The following is a 23,010-nucleotide window of genomic DNA, read 5'->3' as shown; positions in this document are numbered from 1 at the left end:
ATCCAGGGAGTCCCGTTCTAGCCCCCACACCCAGCTACAGGGATAGCGACAAGTGAGAGAGAAGTGCCTGGGGCTTCAGGCTCCAATGACAGTCAGAGATCTCTGGGGACAGATAGCCCAAGCTGCTGAGGTGGGGGCTGGCAGGCTGGTGCCCCAGGAAGGGTGGTAACTTGCTCCCACGGTGGGAGGACACACAGTGCGGGGAATGCAGCCTGGGAACACGGAGGATGCTGGACCCCCAGGAGGGAGGAGGACCCCCTCGGCTCACCTCCAGGTGGGCCACAGTGAAGATGACAGGGTCCATGAGGAAGACGCGGCTGGACTCCTTGTTGATGGATGCTGCAATGACCTGCGAGTTCACCACCAGGGAGGCACCCCCTGGGCTGCCCGCGCCCGCGTCACCCGCCAGCTTCACCGTGGCATTCTCAGTGGACAGGAAGAGGCCCAGGTTGTTGTAGAGAATGAAGACGACCTTGACCACCCCTGGGGAGGACAGGCACAGTGGTATGTGCTGTCACCCCTCAGCCCCTGGGCCCTCCGAAGCCAGGCCGTGGCCCAGGTGAGCGGGGCTCAGGGAGCCCTTCCACGGCACTACTGCTCAATTCCAAATGGCAGGGCAGTGAGCCAGGACACACAGGGCTGGGTCCTCTGCCCACCTCTCACTTGCTGTGTAACCTCGAGCAAATCCCTAACCTCTCTGAACCTTAGTCTCAAACAGGACAATCCTCCCTGAGCTATGAAGATCAACTGCTACTGCCCAGGAGAGAGGCCTGCAGACAGCAATGTGTCTTAGATGCTATGGATCCTTGGAGGGACCCCATGAATCTGCTAAAATGTCACACTAGCTTGAGTGGGGGACATCTCTGTGTTGTTATGGGTCCCAACCTTTTCTCAGATTCTTCAGCCCGAGGCAAGTGGAGAACAGCCCTGCTCCGTGAGCAGGCGGGGAGGCCAGCACGCGCCAGGCACTGACCGTTTCGGCTGTTCTGCTTGATGGTGTTGGCCGACAGCTGGATGGAGTTCTCGCTTGGGTACTCCTGGGGGAACACCAGCTCCTGCACTTGGCCCTCTGTGTTGAGGACTGTGACCTCCAGGACTGTGGAGACAGGGGATGGCAGGGCACATGTGATTGGGGTCTGTACCTGGTCCGGGGGCCTGGGCTGCAGCAAGAGGCTTGAAGTCGAGGGCCAGGGTGTCAGGACATCTTCGGGTTCAGGATTTGCACCCGGACTTGCGCCAGGGTGATTGCAGCACTCACCCACATTCTGCTTGGCGGCCAGGAAGCGGGCGGGCTCCCTGACGTTGTCGGCCAGCAGGAAGGCGCCCTCCTCTAGGACATCCAGGAGCATGGTGGCTGTGTGCACCTGCTCCGTGGCGTTCATGTCCTTCCAGGACTCGAGAGCCTCTGGCCGTAGCAGGTTGTCCACTGTCTCCACCACAGCCTGCGTGGGTGGGGGGCGGTGCCATAAGGCCCCCACATCCTCCAGGTCCTCGGGCTGGGCTCCGTGTCCCCTCCTCTCACCCGCCATCCCAGTGCCGCCAGGGGTCGGCCCACCCCCTCAGCCGGCAGGAGCCTCGGGGCCTCACCTTGATGTAGTCCTTGCAGGTTCTCTCCCGCTTGTGCATCTAGAGAAAGAGACAGAGGCCATGAGGCCCGGCCTGGCCCACTCCCGTCACCTCCACAGTTGCGCCTGGGCCCTGGGGCGCTTGCTCCTCTGCATCTGCACCGATCCGGGGCTGGGCCATGAGAAGAGCCGTTTCTAAGGCTCCCCAGCTCCCAGGACCATCCAGGGCAGGCTTGGGGTCCGTCCTTCCTCCCTCTGACCACTGTGGGGTGCAGCCCAGCTCAAAGGTACCAGACCAGACACTCCTGAGCCCCCAGGGCAAGGTGCCACCCCGCTGGCCCTACCCCACCTTGTTGTAGTTCTTGCCAGCCGACTCGCGTTCGATGGGCCGCAGGGCCTGCAGCTGGGCATCCAGAATGTCCAGCAACTGCTCCATGAGCTTCACGGAGGAGGACACGTCCCCCGCGTAGATGGAGCCCCGCGTGTGGCGGGCCAGCTCGCTGGCAATGTTGGCCGCATTCTCCCCGCTCTTGATCTGCATGAGGCGGGAGTGGGCCCCCACTCCGTCAGAGCCTGTCTCGCTTCCCCACGTTCCCTGTACACATGCCTGGCCTGCTTGGCCCCCTCGGCCCTCTCTCTGCTGCCCTCCCCTCCCCATCTTCCCTGCTCCCTCTGTAGGCCAGGGAGGGGACCCCACAGTCCTGGCTCCCAGACCTGCCGGCCTGTCTGTTGCCCCGGTTGCTCCACTGCCCCTGCCATGCCCTGCGCCCGGCCGCCCGGGGCCCGAGCTCATGTGCCTGTCTGGGAGGGGTGGCGGCTGCAGGTACCTTCTGGGCCACCTGGTTGACCCAGGGGGAGGTGCAGTTGCTGAGGTCAGGGCCCCGGGGGTTCCAGAGCCCCAGAGCTGGTAGACACTGGAAGGAGGCAATTCCTGCAGGGACAGACAGACAGAAACAGAGAAGGGAGCCACAGGGAGGGAAAGACAGACAGGCCGAAGCAGGGAGAAAGTTGATGATGGAGTCAGGGATGAGTGGGTGAGGAGAGAGGTGAGGGGAACACGCAAGACCAGACATGAGGGGGCCAGACAGTCAAGAGAGGTGTCACTCGGAGGTGACGTAAGCCACCCTTCACTCCCCGTAAGCCCTCCCTCTCGGCTCCCTTCCACCTTTGCCTATCAGAATTAAATCCTTCTAGCAAAGGCCATCCTGGAAGCCCTCACTCTCCATGAAGCCTCTTCTGACCTTCCCCTTGGATCCCTGGAGATGGGGTCCTGGTCCCCCTCCCACCCCCCGCCGTGGCACTTCAGCTGCTCTCTGTCCTGTTCCTAGGGCTGTTCCAACTCAGCCTGAGGCCAGGACCCATGTCACCTACTGCAGGTGCCCTGCAGGGTCTGCCCAGCACTTTGCGTGCAGCAGGCACTCCTTATCGCAGGAGGGGACAGGGGATGGGGCAGGGGGCCCTAACTGATGTAGGAGCTGTGCTGGGCTCTGGGGACACAGCTGCAGAGGTCAGACGTGACCCCTGCCCAAAGCCTACGCTCCAGTGAGGGAGACGGACAGGAAAGTACATCTACGCTAAGCTGAGTAGTCCCTTCCCTGGCCAGACAAGCAGTGGCCGCTCCCCCAGCCAGCCATAGCCTCTGCACTCACCTCGAGTCCCCTTGGGACAGGGCCTCTCCACCAGCATGCCCTGCTGGGTGGCCGGCCACTGGACCCGCCGCACCTCTCGAGGTTCACAGAAGAGCTCTGGGGACACGTGCAGGTTGGGGGCAGGGGGCCGCCGGGTGCTGGGGGCTGGAGCTGTGGCCGGAGGCAAGTCGGGTCCCAGTTGGTTGATGGCACCCACGGGGTGCGTGGTGAGGGGTGCCCGGCGAAGTGGGGTGGTGGCTGCAGGTGAAACCGTGCTGGTGAGGGGTGTGGGCCGGGCTGTGGTGGTCGTGCTGAGCGGGGGAGAAGTGGCTGGGCCTAGAAGGGAAAGGGGATACAAGACAGCGTCACCGCCGTGCTCAAGGCCCTGCCACAGCCTGGCCACGCACAGGGTCCCTGGCATCCTAGCATCTTCCTCGCATCGTGAAATGGGAAGGGGTCCTGGTCCCCACTGGGTCTGGCAGCACATCTCCCCCAGCCTCTCTGCCAACAGAGGTCCCTCACACCCACAGTTCCCTCTAACACATCAAAAGACGGGAAAAATTCACCTATGTGCACCCAGAGATCTGAGAGGGCACCCCAAGAGGACAGGCCAGGAAGGTGTGGTCTGGGGCTGCCGGACAGAGCCCCCTTCCAATCTCCTGCTCTCACTCTGCTCTCTGTAACTTGGCCGCGGCCCTTCCCTTTGGGGGCCTCCGCTGCCCCTCTCACAAATGAGGCTGGACTAGCTTGGGGAGCCCTGGGGCTGCTCAGAGCCGGCTTAGGGCAGCTGAGGGGAACACACCGTGGAGGCTGACCTCATGCCCATCGGCAGCTCGGCTTCTCTCTATTTTAGCCGTATCGGGCTTCCACCCAAGATTTGGGATGACAAGAGCTGACAAGGGCCAGGGCTAAAAGCACACAGGCCCCTGGAACAGGCAGTGCAGCTCAGTTGTTCAGAGCCCAGAGTTCTGGGTCCAAATCCTCAAAAGAAGGAAGCAAACCCGTCACCCGTGGGTGCTTCAGTTCCCTCTGCTGTAAAATGGGGCAGGGACCATCACCATCTCACAGACTGGGAGGATCCTACGAGGCCACAACCGTGAGGGTCCTAGAGCCACCTGTCATGGCTGTGCGACCCTGACCTCCAGATCCCTAACTGCTCACGCAGCACGCCCGTCCTGGGCCCAAGGAGGAGGGGCGTGGTGCTCACCAGCACTGGGGTCGGGCGGCCCGAACTCCAGGCTGTAGCGCACCACGAAGTAATTGTTCCAGACGTAGAGCTGGTTGTCGCGGGGGTTGTAGTCCACGGAGGACACGAACTGGTAGGGGTTGGGGAAGGCCAGGCTGACGGGCTCCTCGCGGTTGGCATTGGTGTTGAAGGCGTAGTCCACGCGGTTGCCGGCCGCCTCACTGTCGTCGTCCACGTACACGGAGCGCAGTACGTAGAGGACCCCACACACCATGAAGGCGTTGGACGCCGAGCGCTTGTCGTAGCCCGTCTCCCACGTGCCCTCGAAGCGCAGCGTGTAGGGGTTGAGCTGGCTCACCACCAGCCGCCCATTGTTGCCCTCAGTGGCGTAGATGACCCACAGCCCGTTCTCGTCCACAGCCAGGTCGATGTCGGTCTTGCCCCCCCAGCGGTAGGGCGACGTGTCGTGGTAGTTGGCCGTGTTGATGACCGTCTCCCCGCTCTTGATGCGCGTGCGCAGATCGTACTTGACGATGTTGCGCGTGCGCTCCTTGTTGTAGAAGACGGCACCGTCGTAGACCACGAAGCCCGTGCCATCCACGCGGTTGGGCAGGCGGTAGGTGGTGGTGTGGCGCGCAGCCACGTAGTCTTCCCACGAGGCGTACTCGGTGAGCGTGTCGGTGCGGTAGGGGATCCAGGGCATGACGTAGATGCGGTCACCCGCCTGCAACGGGTCCTTGCACCACGCGCCGGACTGGTGCTCTGACTCGTGCGTCGAGGTGGGCTCCAGCACCTTCTGCAGGGTCCCTGGGCACACGAAGACTGGGCCAGGCGGGTGGGTGGGGAGGATGTGGGGGAAGGACAAGCAGGGGCGAGGGAGGAGAGAGAGAGAGGGAGGAGAGAGAGAGAGGGAGGAGAGAGAGAGAGGGAGGAGAGAGATAAGTTGGTCACGTGGCCGGGGGGAGCCAGGCTGTCCCCTCCTGCTGCTGCAGTCACGGTTGCTTGGTAGGGCTGGTGATGGGAAGGGGGTTTCTGGGCTGGGACCCCCGCCCCGCCCAGCTGCCCCTCTCCCTGGAGATGTCAACCCTGGAGGCCATTAAGAACAGGGTTAGTGGGGGAAGGTGGTACCCCTCTTTCCTTCTCTGGCTGCTAGAGACCCCACAGGCTGGGGATAAGGGGTTTGGCAAGAACCCTCCCAGATAGTTCTGTAGGGGCTGGAAGATCTCCTCACTGCAGCTGCTGGCGCTTTGAGGTTCCAGGGACTCAGCGCCCTGCCCCTTCGCCATCGTCTCCACCCCATAATGGAAGAGCTAGGGTCGAGGGTCCCATCCTTCACCAACCACACCAGGACAGATTTTTTATTTTTAACTCCACTTTCTTCCTCCTGCAAAAATTGCAAGGTAGAATGACATTTCCGAACCCACTGAGGGTGTCAGGAGCACTCTCCTATTCCAGGGTGGGGGGGAGGCACCCAAGGTTTCTGATGCAGCCTGTGGCCCCCCACACCTGGCACCCACGCAATCAGTAGCCAAGGAAAGCTTTACGGAAAAGTTGAGCCCCTCCCAGAGGGCGCCCAACCCTGCCCCCAGCCGGCAGGGTCTCTCATGGGGTCTGTTCAGCAGCAGACACTGACACTGGTGCACAGGGTGCAGTGGGGGGTGGGGACATGGGGAGGGAGGGGGCTCCCCAGGAGAGTAGGGAGGGGTAAGGAGAGCTGCGTGGAGGGAAGAGAGACAAGGTGTGGGGGGGCTCGGCGAGGTCCTGGCTCCAAGGGAGGCACGCTGGAGACCACCTGGGAAGAAAGGGTTAGTGCTGGCGGAGGAGAGAGGGGTGAGCAGAGAATTCACTCCAAGGCCCAGGCCCGACCGAGGGTCCCTCGGGGGACAGTCCCAGGTCCAGCTCAGGGGGCAAGGGAGGGAACCAGGTGCTAGGATAAAGACCCAGCCCACCCCAGACAGGCCCCCCCCCTCCCCTGGCCCGGACCCCGATTTACCTGCGACCATCCCCGGCTCGGGAGGAGGGACCAAGGCAGCGCTGATGTCAGAAAGGTGGGGGGCCCCGCCCCACCCCCCCATTCCCTGAAAAGGAGGAAAACCTCAACTGCATCTCCTTGGCCGCTGCTGGCCTGCCCACCCTGCCCCGTCACGCCCCAGCGCCACCTACTCCTGGCCTCCCCTTACTGACCCAGTGGGGGTCTGGACTCTCATAGTCAGTGTGGCCAGGCTCCCCTCCTCCTCCCAGAGTGGTGACGGCCAGGCACCCCTCCATCCAGGATGGTTGGGGCCTCCCTTTCACCTCCCTGCTAGCAGGACCCACAGACAGGCCAGGATGAAGGTTTGCAGTGAATTCTCTGCTCCTGCTTGGCCTCTCACCAAAGCAGCCAACCCCAAGGGGGACAGGGAGGGCTGGGACCTGCCGCCAGCTTAGGGGGCGGCCCCAGTGGCAAGAGCGGCTTGGACAGGAGCCACTCTCCACTCCCCCACATCCAGCCTCACTCTTCAGCAGGCTTAGGTGGGGGGATATCCAGCCCTCCCTTTACAGCATCAGGGACAGCTTGGCCCAAGGGTCCCCAGGCACAAAGCAGCTAGGAACAGGCCATGCTTTAGGAAGTGGAGGGGAGCCTGGGGCCCAGAGATGGGCAGGAACCACAGGGATCCTGGCTTTGACCCTGGGCTCGACCATCTCCCAGTCCCCAGTGCCTTGAGGGGTCGGTGCACCCTCTGTCCAGCACATCTGGCCTCTGCCCTTTTCCTCTGTGCCCAGGTCTCCCCTCTCCCCAAGCCGGGCCCCCCTGCCAGCTCTGTGGGGCCTGAGCAGATGTATTTGAGTGGGTGAGGGGGACGGTGGGAAGTCTCAGAGCCTGACCTGGTCAGATGGGTGTGGAGGAGGAAAATGTGGTTAGAGGTTCCCCCGGGGTTAGGGGGAGAAGATGAGGAAGGGTCTGCCTGGGGCCTTTGCCAGCAAGGACCCCACCCCAGCACCAAGCTCCCAACACCTCCCCCCCCCTCCCCCGCCCTTGAAGAGAAAAGATCCAGGGCTGCTGTATCCAAACCACCACCACCGGGCCTGCAAGAAGAGTGTCTGGTGCTGGGTGGGAGAGTCTCCAGGAGAGAGGGAGAGAGTGGCAGGATGCGGTGAGGGGCAGGGCTGGGGGCTGGCTGCCCAGGCCTCTCTGAGATGGGGGACGGGGGAGGGGAGCAGCTCGGAGGGACCCCGCCCCACCTCCCTCGAAGGGGATGCTCCACAGACCACCGTAATTTCAAGGCAAAAGCGATTCTGAAAGGATGTCTTACCCAGCCCTCCCCCACTGCTACCAGCCTCAGGGCTGTGCATTTCCTGAAACTTTCAGGGGAGGAAGTCAGGGGAGGAAGCAACCATCCCCAACATCCCGCCCCCCACGCCCTTCGACTGCAGCACTCCCCCCCCACCAGCTGAAGGGTACACCTGCAAGAAATTACGGTGCTCGTGGAAGTCCCCAGACCCGGCCTGTGCCTCCCCCGCCCCTCTCCCTGGTCCTCTAACCAGAACAGCCCAGAAGGAACCCTGACTGCAGCTTCGCAAGTGTTTCCGAACCAGAGCCCACACTCCCCCGCCCGGCGCTCCCCCCTGAGGCCCGCCGCCCGCCCCCGGCCCGGCTTGGCAGGCTGCCCTCCCAGGGCTGGGGACAGCTTCCACCCCTCCCCGGGGCTGGGCCCCAGCTGGTCGAGAATGGGGGTTGGGGGTGAGGAAAACTGGTGCTCCGTGCTCCAAAACAGCTCTGGGCCTTGGAAACGCCAAACCAGAAGGAACTTAAGCCACCAGGAGCCCGAGAGAGAGGAGGAATCTGCTCCCCAAAAGGAAAACAAAGGTGTCCCCTCCATCCCGCCTCCCCAAGCCAGACACATGTTAGGAAAGTTGGGGCAGGAAGAAGAGAGGAGAGAGACGGCTCAGCCCGGAGCCAGGCAGGGGCCCCTCCCTCCCCACCCGCCTGGAGGCTTACACACTTCTCCTGAAGGAGGCAAAAGAAGTATGAGAGAAGGCCCGGTCCCCCGCAAGGGCCAGGGACTAGGAAGGAGGGACAGGGAGAGACAGAGACAGAGAGAGCGAGAAAGAGAAGGTCCTGCCCGCGCTCACAGAGGAGCTTCCTCAGGTGTGCAGGGGGAGGCGCCCGTGGCCGCGCCAGGGCTGGCCCCGCCGCGGGGACACCCGGGGTGGGGGAGAGCGACGGGACCAAGTTGGGGGTTGGGGAGAAGAAGGGGCCGAGGGGAGGGCGGGTCACATAAGTATGGCACAGGTGGAACAAAGTGTGAGTTAGGGGTTAGCATTGGTAACAGGTGCGTTTACCTTTCTGCTCCACTTCTACTTTAAGCATCGGAAGAGAGAGAGAAAACAAATTGAAAAAAAATGTGCAAGAAAAAAGAGAAAAAAAGAGATTAAATTGCTTTCGTTTCTTTTCTGGCAACACGCCCCCTTTTCCTTTCTTTCCTCACTCCTGGTTCCCCAACCCTGAAGGTAGCATCAGCTCAGCCCCCGCCCCCAAGTCCCTTCCTCTGGGGAGGATATCAGGAGACACAGGGAGGGGGACACACGTGGGAGGACAGAGACCGAGAGAGACACGGGGTGGGGGGCGTACAGGCAGGCAGGCTGACAGGGCCCTCAGATGGGAGGGGACGCCCTCTGCAGCGGGGGCGGGGGGAGCCCCAGCTGGGAGGCAGGCTCTGGTTAGGGGGCACCAGGGAGGGAGGGCCGATGAGCCGCTCAGATCTCCTGCCGCCCTGCCTGCTGCCCTCCTGCTAGAACCAGGGCCCAGGGGAGGGTTCAGTGCCTCCGGGGACCTGGGCGCCCCCAGCTGCGAGAACACACTGAATTCCTTCCCCTTCTGCCTGGCCTCGCCTGCCCGGCTCCAGCTGGGCTCCCCCAAGCCCTCACGACCCAGAAAAAGCCAACAGAGAGAGGGCGGCAGAGTCGGACACAGAATGACAAGAGGCAGACAGGCAGAGCCCCGGGCCTCAGAGAGCCAGGTGAGGGAGACAGGCCGAGAGGGAAGAGGCTGGGGTGGGGGGACGTCACAGATGGGGCAGGACAGCAGGTGGGGCCACAGACACGCTCCCACGCTCCCACGCTCCCCTGGGGCCAGCCCAAGGCTCAGTTTCTCTGCCCAGCCCTCCCCTGGGGGCCCAGGAGCTGGGAGCTCCCGCCAGCTGCCCAGTGGGTGGGCGGCACCTGGGGGAGGAAGGGGGCAGTTAGACTGCTCAGCTGCAAGGCAAATCCAGCGTTAGTTGGGCCTGTCCGGTGTGCGTGTGTAGGAGGAATCCCACACACCCACTGCCCCCTCCCACACACCCCTGTGCCCACCCGCACCAGCACTGGGGTCACCCCAGCCTCTGAAGCCCAAGGCAGGATGGCTGCCCAGGCCGCTCCCCTCCAGGCTCGGCGTCCCTGGCCCCTCAGGAACCTGACCAGCCTGGCCCTCCTGCCCCCTCTGGAGGGGCAAGCAGAGTTCGGCGGGGCAGCCTCGGGCTCCCTTTCCAGCGCCGCACCCAGGGCCTGGCACACGGACGTGCTCAGCGAACGAACGTGGGGGACGGGTGCCCGGCTCCCGGTTCTCTGGCCTAGCTTCCGTCACCCTGCTAACTCCAGCTCCCTCCTGGGACGAGGAGCCAGCCAGCCCCCCACGCTGCCAGTCGGGGCACACACCCGCTGAGCCCCAGACACATCCAGCGTGTGAGCGTGAGCACTGCCTCCTCAGGGCGCAGGGGCTCCCACCCCGAGCTGTCCTGCCCTCCATCCCCAGAGCCCTCGGTCTGGCCAGTCAGGCCCCTGCCCACACTCGGCGGCCAACTCCAGGAGGTCTCTGGGCCCTGCCCTCCCCAGGGCCTCTTTCTCCTGCTCCTTTACCTGCGCGGCGTCCACTTGCTTCGGACTGCACTTGGACCAGGGGGGTTTTCCTGCCCTTTAGCTCGCCTGCCTCAGGAGGAACTGGGTTCAGTTCATCACCTGGTGTTAGTTTGACTTTTGACTACCAACAGCAATAACAATAACTGGTAAGAACCACGACAAGCAGTCACAACAAAAGCAATGACTACCCAGCCCAGCGCTTACTAGGGACCAGGAGCCGTGCTAGGCATTTTGACAGCAATCTTTCCAGCTCCCTGTCTACAGATGGGGAAACTGAGGCTCAGTGGAGTGAAGCAACACGGCGGAGGCCACATGGCTGGCAGAAGTGGGCACTGTTTCCCTTGCACCTGTGGCTCGGGGCCCAGAGGAGCTTCACTCATGTTCTCTCTGTGACACAGGCCCGGCCAGCTGGAAGGGGACCTGGCGTTGCTGAGCACATCCTGAACCAGGCTCGGGTCTGGGCGCTGGGTGAGGACGAGGCCTCTGCCTAGGGGTAACAGCCAGCACTGCCACGGCCGGGCTCAGTGGGAGCACCAGGAGCTCCGGGGCTCCCGCTCCTCCTGCAGCCGCCCAGAGAAATCAAGTCATTTGCTCAAGTTTCAGAGCCAGGAGGTCGAAGGGCCGGGCTGGCCAAGCCCAGCCTGCCCCACCACACCCGCCCCTCGCGCCCAGTGCTGTGGGGGGCTCTGTGGACCGGACGGGCGTCCCCCGGCAGCCGCAGCCTCGGCGCTGAAAGGAAAGGGTGAGGGGTAAAGGAAGAGGGTTACGGAGGCGCATGGCGGTCCTTCTCCCCGCGGAGGTGTCACCTGCGAGGAGAAATCAAGTGGGGGCGGCTGGGTGGGGGGAGGGAGGAGAGTCACCTGCCCTGCCCGCCGCGCAGCCCCCAGCACGGCCCCCTCCCCACTGCCCTCTGCCCTCTGCCGCCCTCCAGGCTGCTCCGTCATGTCATGTCGGGGCAGAGGGGCAGTGACAGGGCGGGAGAGGGGGCATGTCTGGGGCGGGGGCTAAGGAGGAGACCCCCTGTCCGTGTCTGCTCCCCTGGGCTCTGGCTCCCCAGATCCCTCCTCAGTGCTCTCATGGCCACGGGAGACCACCAGGAGAGGACTCTGCGGGGTGCCCTGCCTTCGCCCTCACGCCAGTGCACCAGCTGCGAGGGCGGTGCCTCCCCACAGGCATAGGGTCCAGCTTCCAGGACTTAAAGGGACACGAGTGGGGCATGTGAGGGCTGAGGGGACAAGGACAGAAGCCGTTCAGGGAGAACAGAGGGTGAGTGCGAGGGAAGGGTGGGCATGGAAGGGGCGGGACAGAATGGATGGGAGGAGAGGAGGGAGGCGGAGGGACTAGAGGTGGGGGAGGGGGGTGAGGAGACGGAAGTGGGCCGAGCAGAGGACGAGGGGGCGGCCTTCAAGTGTGTGCAGAGCCAGGGGCATGTGAAGACGTGGGGTGGGCAGGCCAGGGCAACACGCTCCCTGTGGATGGGGACAGTCGGTGAGGGTGGACCAGGGGGTCCAGGGGAAGAGGTGAGTGAGGGAGGGGGCAGGCCTGGCCACGTGCATGCACGCGCGTGTGTGTGTGCGTGTGTGGCGGGTCGTGTTTCCTCCTCTCTGGCTTCTGGGAGGGGAAGGGCCCGAGTGCGCACGAGAAACAAGATGACTCACTGTAGGGGACACAGTCGTACTGCACCTCCAGGTACTTGTAGGTCCCCGGACAGGGGTCGGGAAAGGCGTCGGAGCCGGCGACCACCACGCACTGGGTGCGGTTGTTACACCTGCGGAGGAGAGATGGGCAGCTGAGGAAACAGGCCTAGAACTGGGGGCGCTGCAGGGTCAGGAGAGGGATGGACACCCGGAATTGGGAAGGAGCCCTGGAGACCAAGGCCAGGGGCCTTTCCTGGGCGGTGCTCTCTCCTTCCTGTGAGCGCTCTTTCCCACCAGGCAGGGTTCTTCCACCCTCAGCCCCCGCACGGCACCACACTCAGGGCTGGGCCGGAGGTGGCGCCCCCTCGACTGCTTCCCTAGCCACCCTTCACCCCTGTCATCCCATCTGAGTGTCACTGGTGTCACTACAGCCTCGGTGTTCTTCCTGAATTGACCATAAAGCTCCTCTGTTCCCAGAAGAACAGGGCATGTGAGACCACACACATGCAGCGCTGTCTTTGCAAACGCGCCATTAATGAAACACTCTCAGTGTCTGCTCGCATCCACCTCAGACCCTGAACCAGACAGGTGCCTCTGGACAGCACTGCTGCGAGGATCTGCAGCTGGGACAGGGGCAGGGTCGCCACCTCTGTGCAGCCAGTCTCGACTCAAGAATCCAGCTAACGTGGAAAGGAGGCCTACTCGACAACAAGGTGTTTCTGCTGGAGCCAGCGCCGCGGCCGAGGGGTTAAGCTAACACGCTCTGCTTCGGCAGCCCAGGGTTTTGCTGGTTTGGATCCTGGGTGCAGACATGGCACCACTCGTCAGGCCTCACTGAGGCAGCGTCCCACGTGCCACAACCAGAAGGACCCACAACTAGAACATACAACTATGTACTGGGGGGATTTGGGGAGAGAAAGCAGGAAAAAAAAAGACTGGCAACAGTTGTCCACTCAGGTGCCAATCTTTAAAAAAAAGACAAGATGTTTCTCGTCTGCCGTCCGTCCCCACTATCAGGCTCTCCGTTCCCTGGAGTGGGTGAGGTGTCAGCCGGGCAGGACAGTGATCTACGGGCCTGCAGGAAGCCACTGAGGTGGGCTTCCCAACAGGTATGAGGCAGAGGGGGCTCCTGCATCTTCTCTTCAATCCCGCCCTTAACTGACGAGGATCCGCTCATACGCACCAATCCCCTTTAAAAATACAACACTGGCCTCAGGAGCTTAAGCAGAGAGGTACCTGTAACCAAGCAATTCCATCCCCAGGTATATTCCCAAAAGAACTGAAAGCAGATGTTCAATCAACTGTTTGTACACGCACATTCACAGCAGCATCACTCACACAATCACCAAGGGGTGGAAACACCCAAATGCCCACTGACAGATGCACCCATGAACACAACATGGACCATCCCTACAGTGGAATACTACTCAGCCATGAAAAGGAAGGGTGCCCTGATTCACACCAGACTGTGGACGAACCATGAAAACAGCACGTTCAGTGAAAGGACCAGGCACAATGAGCCAGGTATCCCGCGATTCTATTCATGTGAAATGTCTGGAATAGGTAAATCACAGACAGAAAGTAGACTAGTGGTTGCCAGGGGGAGGGAGGACTGGCCAGTGACTGCTAACGGGGACAGTTTCCTTTTGGGGTGACAAAAAGGTTCCAGAAGTGGGTAGAGATGATGGTTGTACAGCACTGTGAATGTCCTCCATGCCACTGGATGTTCCCTTTGAAACGGTGAGTTTCCCCTCAGTGTCAGGAACACAAGAAGACCGCTGGCCTTCCTGCTGGAGACCCCGTGGCCCAGCTGGCCCGGCAGCGGAAGGCAGGACCCAGCCCCGGCGGGGAGGTGCGAGTGAGTGGCCGGGATGTGGCCTGGGTGCCAGGAGGCCCAGGATAGAAGGCAGGCGTGCCGAAGGCCTTCTTGACCCCCATCTTGTTTAGGTCACTGTTTCTATTCTGGGGTGCCTGTCGAGCAGGGAGCTGAACGCTAATACAAAGAGCCTCCACGGTTTAAGGCAGTGGAGCAGCGGTGCTCTCGGCCCGTGTCCTGTTCTAGAACCGAGAGCCGTGAGGACGGCAATTGGGCCAGGCACTGTGCTGGGGGCTGGGGAGGCCGTGGAGGACACCCCAGCCCCACACCCGGTGCTGGAGCAAGCAGCAGGGAGATCTGGAGGGGAAGGGTTCCCAGGGTGGCGGCGCGGCCCAAGCAGCGTGTTGGGAGACAGGCAGGGGAAGAGGGGCAGCGCTGCTGTAGGGGGATGGACCTTTGAGCCACCCAGCTAAGCCACCTGACCTCTCCCGTCCCCTCCCCAAGCTCTCCAGTGACCTGGCCCAGTGACAGGTTCTGGAGTCCTCTGCCGGCATTCCCGGAGCTGCAGAGCCCGTGCCGGGCCGGCCTTTGTCTGCCTGACCCACACTGGGTCCTTGAGGGAGCCCTGCCCTCTCAGGCATTTGGCAAAACGCGGGGAGCAGCTACCGTGTATCTGGCTATGGACGTGCCAGTGACAGACAAAGCTCCCTCCCCGTGGGGCTGACGGCCAGGGATGAAAGACATAGAATCAAGATGATCAAGAGGAAAACAGCCCACGGAACTGGGGATGGAAGTTGGGGCCAGGAGAGAGAGAGAAAACAGAGAAGGTGCTGGGAAGCGGGGTTCTGGGATCTTAGAGAGGGTGTTCGGGCAGGCCATGCCAGTGTCAGGAAACAGCATCCCAGGCAGGGGGAACAGCCAGTGCAAAGGCCCAGAGGAGGCCCTGAGCAAGAAGATGCCTGATGTGTATGAGCAGCACGGGTAGCAGGAGAGGACTGGGCGATGGGGAGCAAGGAGGAGATGAGGGCCAGGAGGTGCAGGCAGCACAGCGTGTGAGGGTTCGTGAGTCTGAGGAAGACTTGGGCTTTTGCTCCCAGTGAGGTCTGAGCAGAGGAGGGCCGGGGCTCTGGCTCCGGTGCTCACGAGCGCCCTCTGGTGACTGTGCAGGGGAGAGACTGGAGCACGCACTAGGGGCAGGGAGAGCGGGCTGGGGTCCTGCACGTGGAGTGGTGGCTGTGGTCAGCCTGGGTACAACCTGAAGGAAGCGCCAAGCAGCTCTAAATGGGCTGGCTAGAGGGGCTAGAGGCTAACCCATCTCACACACAGGGCCTCTGCCCGGCACAGTCTTGCACTCGCACACACTTACAGACACACAGACAGCCTTGCACACTCAAGTGCTCACATGCACTTCCATCATCTGTGCTCACAGGTCCCCTCCTCAGGGAAGCCTGAGACTCTGGGCTCACCATCAGCCCCACCACGCCCTCACCTAGCCCACCACTGCCCCATGAGCAGACCCCACCACGCCCTCACCTAGCCCACCACTGACCTGCGGGCAGGCCCCCATGTGCCCAAAAATCTTGGAGTGAGCTTCTGGCAGTGTGGGGCTTGGGGCAAGCGTGCAGGCTGGTCTGTGTGGGGGGGTACGGGCTGGCAGTGTGGGGCTCGTTGCGGGGCTACGGGCTGGCGGTGTGAGGCTCGTGGGGAGTTATGGGCTGGCGGGGAGGCGAGCGGGGTCTTGTGTGCTGTTGGCGGGGGCGGCACCCAGCTGGTGCTCTGGGCCCATGTGGGATGCACACGGGAGGACTGAGGCATGGTGCACCATCCCAGGTGGGGATCCCAGGCAGGTATCAGGAGCCCGGGCCGCCCTCACCTCTGAGACATGATCTTGAAGGCGTCGGGCAGGTAGCACTGCACGTTCTCCATCTGGAAGGGGTCAGCGTCGCAGATCTTGTCATCGGTGCGCCCGTAGTTGGCGTTCTCCACCATGATGACGTCACTGCCTGGGCAGCGCAGCTCGATGGGGTAGCCTTCGCACGCCAGCTCCCGGCGCATCAGCCCGAACGGGAGCCCAGCCCGGCTCAGGCCTGCGGGAGGGAGGGCGGGCGTTATGGCCAGGCCAGACGTGGGCTACTCGGATCTCAGTTTACTCATCTGTGAAACGGGCTTCTCACTGTGCCCACCTGTGTGGTGAGGCCACTCACCTGGCCAGAGGGAGCCTGGCTGTGCCCTTGGCTCCTGGGTGTGTCCTGCCCAATAAAAGTGTCTTTGTCTATGTGGGGGCCACGCCAGACAGTTGTACCAACTGTTACGGGCTGAATTGTGTCCCCCTCTCCCCAAAGGCATGCTGAAGTCCTAACCCCCCGCACCTGAGAGTGTGACCAGATTTGGAGAGAGGGTCCTCACAGAGGTGAGTGAGTTAAAATGAGCCCGTTCGGACGGCCCCCACCCAATGTGAATGGTGTCCTTATAAAAAGAGGATCTTTGGACACAGACATGCACAGAGGGCAGAGGGCGTGGAAGCAGAGAGAGGTCGGCCAGCTCCAAGCCAAGGAGGGAGGCTGGAGACCCCTCGCGGCCTCGGGAGGAGCCAGCCCTGCCACAGGCTCCAGCCTCCAGGACGTTTCTGCTGTTGAAGCCCCAGGCCACAAGCAGTGGCAGCTCTGGGTCACACAGTAGCAGGTGGCCTCTGGAAGGCTGAAGGCCGAGGTCAGCTGTGTCTGCGTGGTCGAGCCACAGCGAAGACTCAGGACACCGAGGCTCAGGGGAGCCCCCCCGAGGTGGCAGTACGACAGGCGTGCTGTCACCCATCCTTGCTGGGAGAGTCAGCGCTGCCCACAACGCCACTGGGAGGAGACAGCCAGAAGCTCCGTGCAAGGAACCTTCCGGGATGCTGCTCCTGGGCTGATTTCACCCGCATCTGTTCAGCTGGAATAAAGTGGAACCGGGAGCACAACGGTGTTTCTCAATTCCGTGAATCCTTCTGGCAAGCCATCACATCGGAGGGGGTCTGGGGACCCTGAACTCGCAATTGGTGTCAGAAGTGACAGTGGCGCTGGGCACTTCCCTACATCACACCACCCCACACAAGGAGCAGAGGTGGCACTGGAGGGGGTGAACCCGTGTTCCAGAAGAAACCACAGAGCCTGGCTGTGCCGCTTCCCAGCTGAGAGACCAGGCATGTCTCTGAGACAGGGCTTCTCACGGGGCAGCCCGAGGATCGGCAGCACCACGGGGCAGCTGGTGCAGAATGCAGATTCTGGGGCCCCAGGCTGCCGAGTCAGAGTCTCGGGAGTAAAGCCACAAGCCCTTGGGTCCACATGCCCACTTGAGGTTCTGATGCCCACTGGAGCCACTGCTGCAGCCTCCCCAGGCCTCAGTTTCCCCATCTGTAAAATGGGCACCCACAGCCCAGGGCAAGGATTCCATGCCCTAGAGAAGGTTCCTGAAGGAAGCGGTGAGCATGGTGCCACACACGGTGAGGGCGCCACAAGGAGAAGCCTCTTGGCTGTCACCTGGGAAACCTCCCAGTGCCACGTGACAATGAAAGAACAGGCCCTGGGCAGGCCCAGCTCCGGGTGGGGTCGCCTCGTCACATGTCAGTTCCCATCCGGTGCCATGCGGGGACTGAGGGCCAGATGGCAAGGGCTTAAATCTCAGCTTGGCCACGCCCCAGCTGTTAGCCTCATCCCTGTACCCAATTCCATCCCCAGGAGCTGACAGCCCCACCTCAGGGAACCGTCGTGAGGGTGCAGAGGGAGAGTGTGGGCACGCGGCGCAGTGAGATGACAGAGGGGTCACTGCTGTCACTGGGATTCAGGCTGCCAGTCCCAGCTGCACGCCTGCTGGGCGGCCACCCTCTCAGACACATCCCAGCTAGGCTGTGCAGGGTGCCAGGGGGCAGGGGGACGCGCAGTGTGGCCCGGACTGCCACCGTGGGGACTGGCACTCGCAGATGGAGAGGAGTTACCAGCACATGCCACCCGCAGAGCCAAACAGGCCCTTCCCCGAGACCTGGCCCCTGCGGGGCGGCTGGGGGCCCGGAGGGACAGCAGTGAGGTCCCCAGGGTTTCGTTGGGTGAGTGGAGTCCCGCTTGGGGGAAAGTTTCACATGTGTTCCTCTAGCACCATCTGCTTCCACGGCTAATTTTAGCCCTTCCCGGGCCTGGGAGGGAGGCTGGGGGTGGTGGGCTGGCTCAAATGGGTCTGGGGTGGAAGCATAGCCCTCCTGGCCCAGCTGGGGCTGTGGGGCAGGACCTGGCTAGGCAGAGCACGTGGATGCTGGGGAGCATGGGCACCAGCCGGCCGGAGCAGCGCCAGGGCCCTGGGGCACAGCTCAACAAGGCTCCCTCCACCCTGGCAGCTTTCCAGAGGGCGGGGCTGTATGAGGGGGCAGGTGCCCTCCAGACGGCTGGGAGGGGCGGGGGACGCCCCAGGGCGAGGGCCAAGGCCGGTGGCTCCCTCTTTCTTCCCCCTCTGCCCCCACCCCACCCGCCCACCCAGCCACGGGCCCCTTAGGGGAGCAGCAGGCTAGGGTGGGCGGGCATGCTCTGGGCACTAATTGTGGCGTGCGCAGGATCCCGGGCCGGCAGAGGGCCGAGCGGGTAATTAGTTGTTTTTAAATAAGCATCAGCAGGCATGCCTTAATTAAGCCTCTTCCCAGCGCGAGGCTCCGAGATGTGATCACAGACACACGCTCTCGAGACAGAAGAGCGGCGGCTCACAGGGGCGCCATCCTGTCCCTGGAGGCCACAGCGCCTGGGGTGGGGCTGGGGCCGCCATCTCCGAGTCCCCCTGGCCGGGCTCCGCCGAGGTCTGGCTGGGCTGGGGGCTGTGGTCCCGTACTGAGGGCCGGGAGGCGTTTCCACACTGTACGGCCCTCCCAAGTTGGGGGCCACAGCAGCACCTACCTTGGGTGGCCGAGGTGACCAGGACGGCGGTGACACAGAGGCTCCAGAGCGCGGCGGCCAGGCGGGCCATGGCGGAGTTCAGGTATCCGGGCTCTCAGTGGCCTGTGCAGGGGGCTTCACCCCGCACCACCAGGTGAGTACCACGGCCTGGCCCACCAGCCTGAGGAGGATAGGGAGAGTGAGCGGGCAGGGCTGGGCCCAGTGGGCCCAGGAAGAGCGCGGGTGGGCGGGTCCCCTCCTGACCGTCCGCAGCCCGGGGGCCGGTGGCCATCCAGCTCTTCCCTCGAGCCAGCGCATCTGACGAAGCTGCTCCCCTGGCCGGGAGGCCGACCCCTCCAGGGCCTTGGGCTCACCCTGCCCCCACCCGAGCCAGTGACAGGCCCACTCGTCTGGGTACCTGGGACCAAAGGCCACCTCCTGGAAGCCCCTCGTGTGGTCTGACAGCCCCGCTGGGTGGCAGGGGCAGCTCACAGGATGTGACGGCTGCGAAGGCCACCTGCACCCAGGTGGTCTCAGACCCTCCTGCGTGAGGAAAGGGTCCTCTGGAAGCCCCTTCGCCGTCCCGAAATCCGGATCCTGCCCGCCTGCCTCCTGGCCCCAGCCAGCTTCCTCCTGATAGCCAGGAGGCGGCTGAGGCCTAGCGTCCGGGGTGGGCACCCAGGCACCCTGGCCCCGACTCGCAGCCCCGGCCTCCCAGGCAGGAGCCCAGGCCCAGCCCTGCTGCCCGTCCCCCGGCCCTGGCAGCTACCGAGAAGCCAGCTGGGTGGTGCCACAGATCAGGAGCAGGACAACTGAATCCCCTCTGTCCCCTCCGGGAGACCCTCGGGGTAAGCTGGAGACAGGCGGGCAGGTGGGAGCCGGGCAGCGTCCGGGGCCGGGAGGGGGCGCAGGGCCTCGCTGTCTGTGCTCGCCCGCCGTCCTGCCCACCCGTGCACAGCGCGGTCTGCACAGACACAGAGCTCGGTTCTGACCCAGTTCTTCCTGGCCCACAGCCACTCCTCCTCGCCGCTCACCACCTGGTCTCCCCGGAAGGCCGTGAGCCCAGATCTGCACTTCATCTGCACCCGGGCCTCCAAGTGTGCCCGCCCCAGCGGCACCGGCCTGGCCAGGAACTCTCTAGAAACACACGTTCCGGGGGGGCAGCTGCCCTTCAGTGTTCAAATCCTGATTCAGTCCTCTCCCGCTGTCACCCTAGCCTGTCCTGCAGTCTCAACACCGTCAACTGGCCAGTACTTCCCAAATCTCTTATTTCCAGTCTAGAATCTTTCAACACTCTTTTTTTCCCCCAAACCAAAGGCTTTGCAATGACCCTCCAGGCCCAGTTAGCTCCCTGACACCTCCGCTCTGGCCACTCCTGCCTCCTGTTCTCCCTCGACCACAGCAGGTTCTGCCCCAGGGCCTTTGCACATGTCACTTCCTCTGCACACATCTTCTGCCCACCAGCTCTCCATGTGGTCACTCCCTCGCCTCCTTCAGGCCTTCGCTCAAATGTGACTCTGGCCTGTATGGAATGGCCCCTGCCCAAGGCAAGGATCGCTGGACTGTTTCATGCACAGCCCTGTCCCCAGCTTCTAGAACAGGCCTGGCACAGAGCAATGGATATTTGTTGAATGAATCTCAGATGCCAAAACTAGGAATCCAACTTGATTCTTTGCCCCTCCTCTCCCCTCCCCTTCATAAGCTCCATCAGCAGCTCTAAAAGTATCTGACACCCCCCACTGCCACTCCTGGCCCCCGTGCCACCCCCAGGACCAGCCATCCTGCTGCCCCTCCCGGCCTCGTGGCTCTGCATCTGCCCTCGACCAGGGCTAAAGGATTGTTTAACGGTGAAGCGCTGAGCACTGAGCTTCCCTCGGCTCTCCACTCGGGTCTCTGGTTCCTCACTGGGGCCAAGAGGCTGCGTGCGCCCTGGAGCCACCCTGCTCTCCAGTCTGCCCCTGCCCGATCCCAGGACACTCGCGCTCCTTCCAGCCCGAGCCTTTGCCTGGGCCGCTCCCTCTGCCTGGACCGCTCTCCCAGGATGTCTGCACGGCTGCCGCGGCCCCTCGCCACTCAGGGTTCCACCCCGAGGTCACCCCGCAGAGCGACCGCTACACTGCCACAGCCCTCACCCATCATCCTTACAACTCGCAGCTTTCACCCGCACCTGAGGTGACCTGCTCGTGTCAGCAGGTCGGCTGTCAGCCGTCCCACCGGACCCCGAGCACTGGAGGGCGTGATGGGCACAGCCTCTGAGAAACAAAGGTCAGCGCGAGGCTCAGGGCAAGACAGCCCCAGGCCTCGGGAAACGGGGGAGGACTCGCACAGGGCCCCATGCCTCTGCCACGGCTGAGCACAGGCGGCCGGAGCACAGGCGGCTGTCACCCAGCTTCTCCAGCTCAGGGACCCCTCCCCGGCTCTCCCTGAGGGAGCTCAACTGGTGGGCGGCTGCTCCCTGCTGGAGAGGCGGCTGGAGGCCGGGCCCTGGGCAGCCGACAGACAGAGTCTGGAGCCCACCTCGGCTGCTCCGGGCCGCGTGACCATGAGCCCGTCCCTCGCAGCCGTCCCCCAGCTCCTTGCACTCACAGGACAGGTGGCCGAGGACAGCAGTCTGCACACACGGCTGCTGGGGGAGTCCCGGGCCTCTCCCCACCCACAGCCCCTCTGGGGGGCCCAGCCAGCCCTGGGACTTGGGACACCGTCCACGCCACAACAACTGCCACCTTTGAGCCCCAGCCCGGCCCCTCTCCTCACTGTCTCCACCTCCAGCGGGGTCTCCATGGCCCCTTCAGCCAACCCATCCAAAACCAGCCCCCATATCAACCCCGGCTGCAGCGGCCTCCAGGTCCTCAGGCCAAGCTCTGCAGTCAAACTCCTGGCTCCTTCCCTCACCCCCACCCCAGGTGGGAGGGAGCCCTGGCTCTGGACCCCCCCGAGCACGCCCACGTCCACCCACCCGCCCATCCTCCACAGCTACCCCTCCAGCCGGGCACTGCTGTCCCCTCAGACGGCCCTGACCTCTTCCCAAAGCTCTGCAGGCCCCCCACCCCTGCAGCATAGCCCCCTCGGCAGCCAGAGGGACCTTTAACAAGGTCGTGGTACACTGTCTGTAACATTTATCACTTTAACCATTTTTAAGTGTACAATTCAGTGGCATTAACTATGTTCCCAATTCTGTGCCACCACCACCATCTATTTCCAAACTTTTTATCACCCCAAACAGAAACCCTGCCCCCACCACGCAGGGGCCCTGCTCGTCTGCGTCTGTCTCTGGACGTGCCTACCCCGCACATTTTGGGTCAATGGTGTTACACGCCACGTGGCCTTTTGTGATGGCGGCTTGCATCGAGCGTCAGGTTTCCAAGGTCCACCCGCGGTGCCACCTGTGTCAGGGCCTCCTTCTGGTTGGTGGCTGAACTGTGTCCCACTGTGTGCATGTGTCTTATTTTGTGTATCTGTCCCCTGCTAACGGACACTGAGGTTGTCCCCACAGACGCGTCCTTTTAAGGACAGCGTCGACATGCTGCACCCTGCTGCACCCCCGCGACGCTCCCGCTCACGGTCCACGAGCTGTGCACACCCGACTCCCGCCCCTCCCCTGCTCCCACCACCCGGCTCCCACCACTCGGCCTTGGCCTGTGTCCCCACCTCCGTGTCCCTTAGATCTCAGCCCAGAAGTGCCCCCCTCAGAGACGCTGGTGGGCTCCGACACCCTGTACCGCAGACCCCCGCAGTTGGCGCCTGCATCCCAGCCTCCCCGCCTCCGGCCTGCCATCGCGCAACTGCTGCATCCCCAGTTCATCTCTGTAAGATGGAGACGCCTCACGAGGGAGGTGTGCAACGAGATGGATTCACACGTGTGAGACACTCGGGGCCACGCCTGGCAGGTAGTGACTGCAGTGTCCCCTGTCCCCACCGTCCCGTCTCTGCTCCGAGACCTGACACGCGTGGATGCACCAGGAGGAGGGGTGGCTCCACACACGGTACTTCCTGAAGGCAGGTGGGCAGGCTGGGCAGGCCAGCCTGAGCGCACGGGTACCACGGCCTCGGGGCGCCGAAAGGACTGAAGCCCCGCCCGGGGTCAGCTCCCCCAGGAGGCTCCAGGTGCCCCCGAACTGGCCCAGCTCAAGAGCCGGGCGCTGTGGCTCGGTGCCCTCCCTGTCTGACCGCGTGCCCGCTGACCAGGGAGCATTTCGCCTGCCACCTGATGTCCCCCTAGGTGGACAGGCAAGGCATGGTCGGTGGGAGCCATTGGGAGCCCCAGGCCTGACCACGCCTGAGGCCTTGGGAGGGGAGCGTTATGGACTGAATTGCGTCTCTCCAAAAAGCTATGCTGGAGTCCTGCCCCCAGGACCCCAGACTGGGACCTTATTCAGAGAGAGTCTTTAAAAGAGAGATCTGAGTTGAAACGA

At 63.3% G+C, this 23,010-nt stretch overlaps 1 protein-coding gene across 6 annotated transcripts in view; it reads right to left on the bottom strand.

The window, feature by feature from the left end:
• Positions 1-23,010, bottom strand: part of ADGRL1 (adhesion G protein-coupled receptor L1) — a 38,332-nt gene that overhangs the window by 6,708 nt on the left and 8,614 nt on the right. For 2 of the 6 annotated variants that reach the window (XM_070625243.1, XM_070625247.1), the window contains exons 2-13: positions 18,620-18,779; positions 15,583-15,796; positions 11,915-12,024; positions 8,703-8,720; positions 4,401-5,201; positions 3,215-3,529; positions 2,393-2,496; positions 1,915-2,100; positions 1,588-1,626; positions 1,259-1,442; positions 974-1,096; positions 269-483 (exon numbers count right to left, since the gene is read on the bottom strand). In XM_070625243.1, the coding sequence (XP_070481344.1) occupies positions 269-483; positions 974-1,096; positions 1,259-1,442; positions 1,588-1,626; positions 1,915-2,100; positions 2,393-2,496; positions 3,215-3,529; positions 4,401-5,201; positions 8,703-8,720; positions 11,915-12,024; positions 15,583-15,796; positions 18,620-18,689 (2,379 nt within the window). In that variant the 5' untranslated portion in view covers positions 18,690-18,779. Of the gene's footprint in view, positions 1-268; positions 484-973; positions 1,097-1,258; positions 1,443-1,587; positions 1,627-1,914; positions 2,101-2,392; positions 2,497-3,214; positions 3,530-4,400; positions 5,202-5,610; positions 5,800-6,372; positions 6,458-8,702; positions 8,721-11,914; positions 12,025-15,582; positions 15,797-18,619; positions 18,780-23,010 lie in introns of those variants that run through there. The other 4 variants (XM_070625244.1, XM_070625245.1, XM_070625246.1 and 1 more) reach the window with 4 other exon arrangements.

The sequence above is a fragment of the Equus przewalskii genome, chromosome 6 (assembly GCF_037783145.1).
Source record: "Equus przewalskii isolate Varuska chromosome 6, EquPr2, whole genome shotgun sequence".
NCBI lineage: Eukaryota > Metazoa > Chordata > Mammalia > Perissodactyla > Equidae > Equus > Equus przewalskii.
Note: the sequence above shows the minus strand (reverse complement) of the source record. Positions and strands in the feature narration are given on the sequence as shown.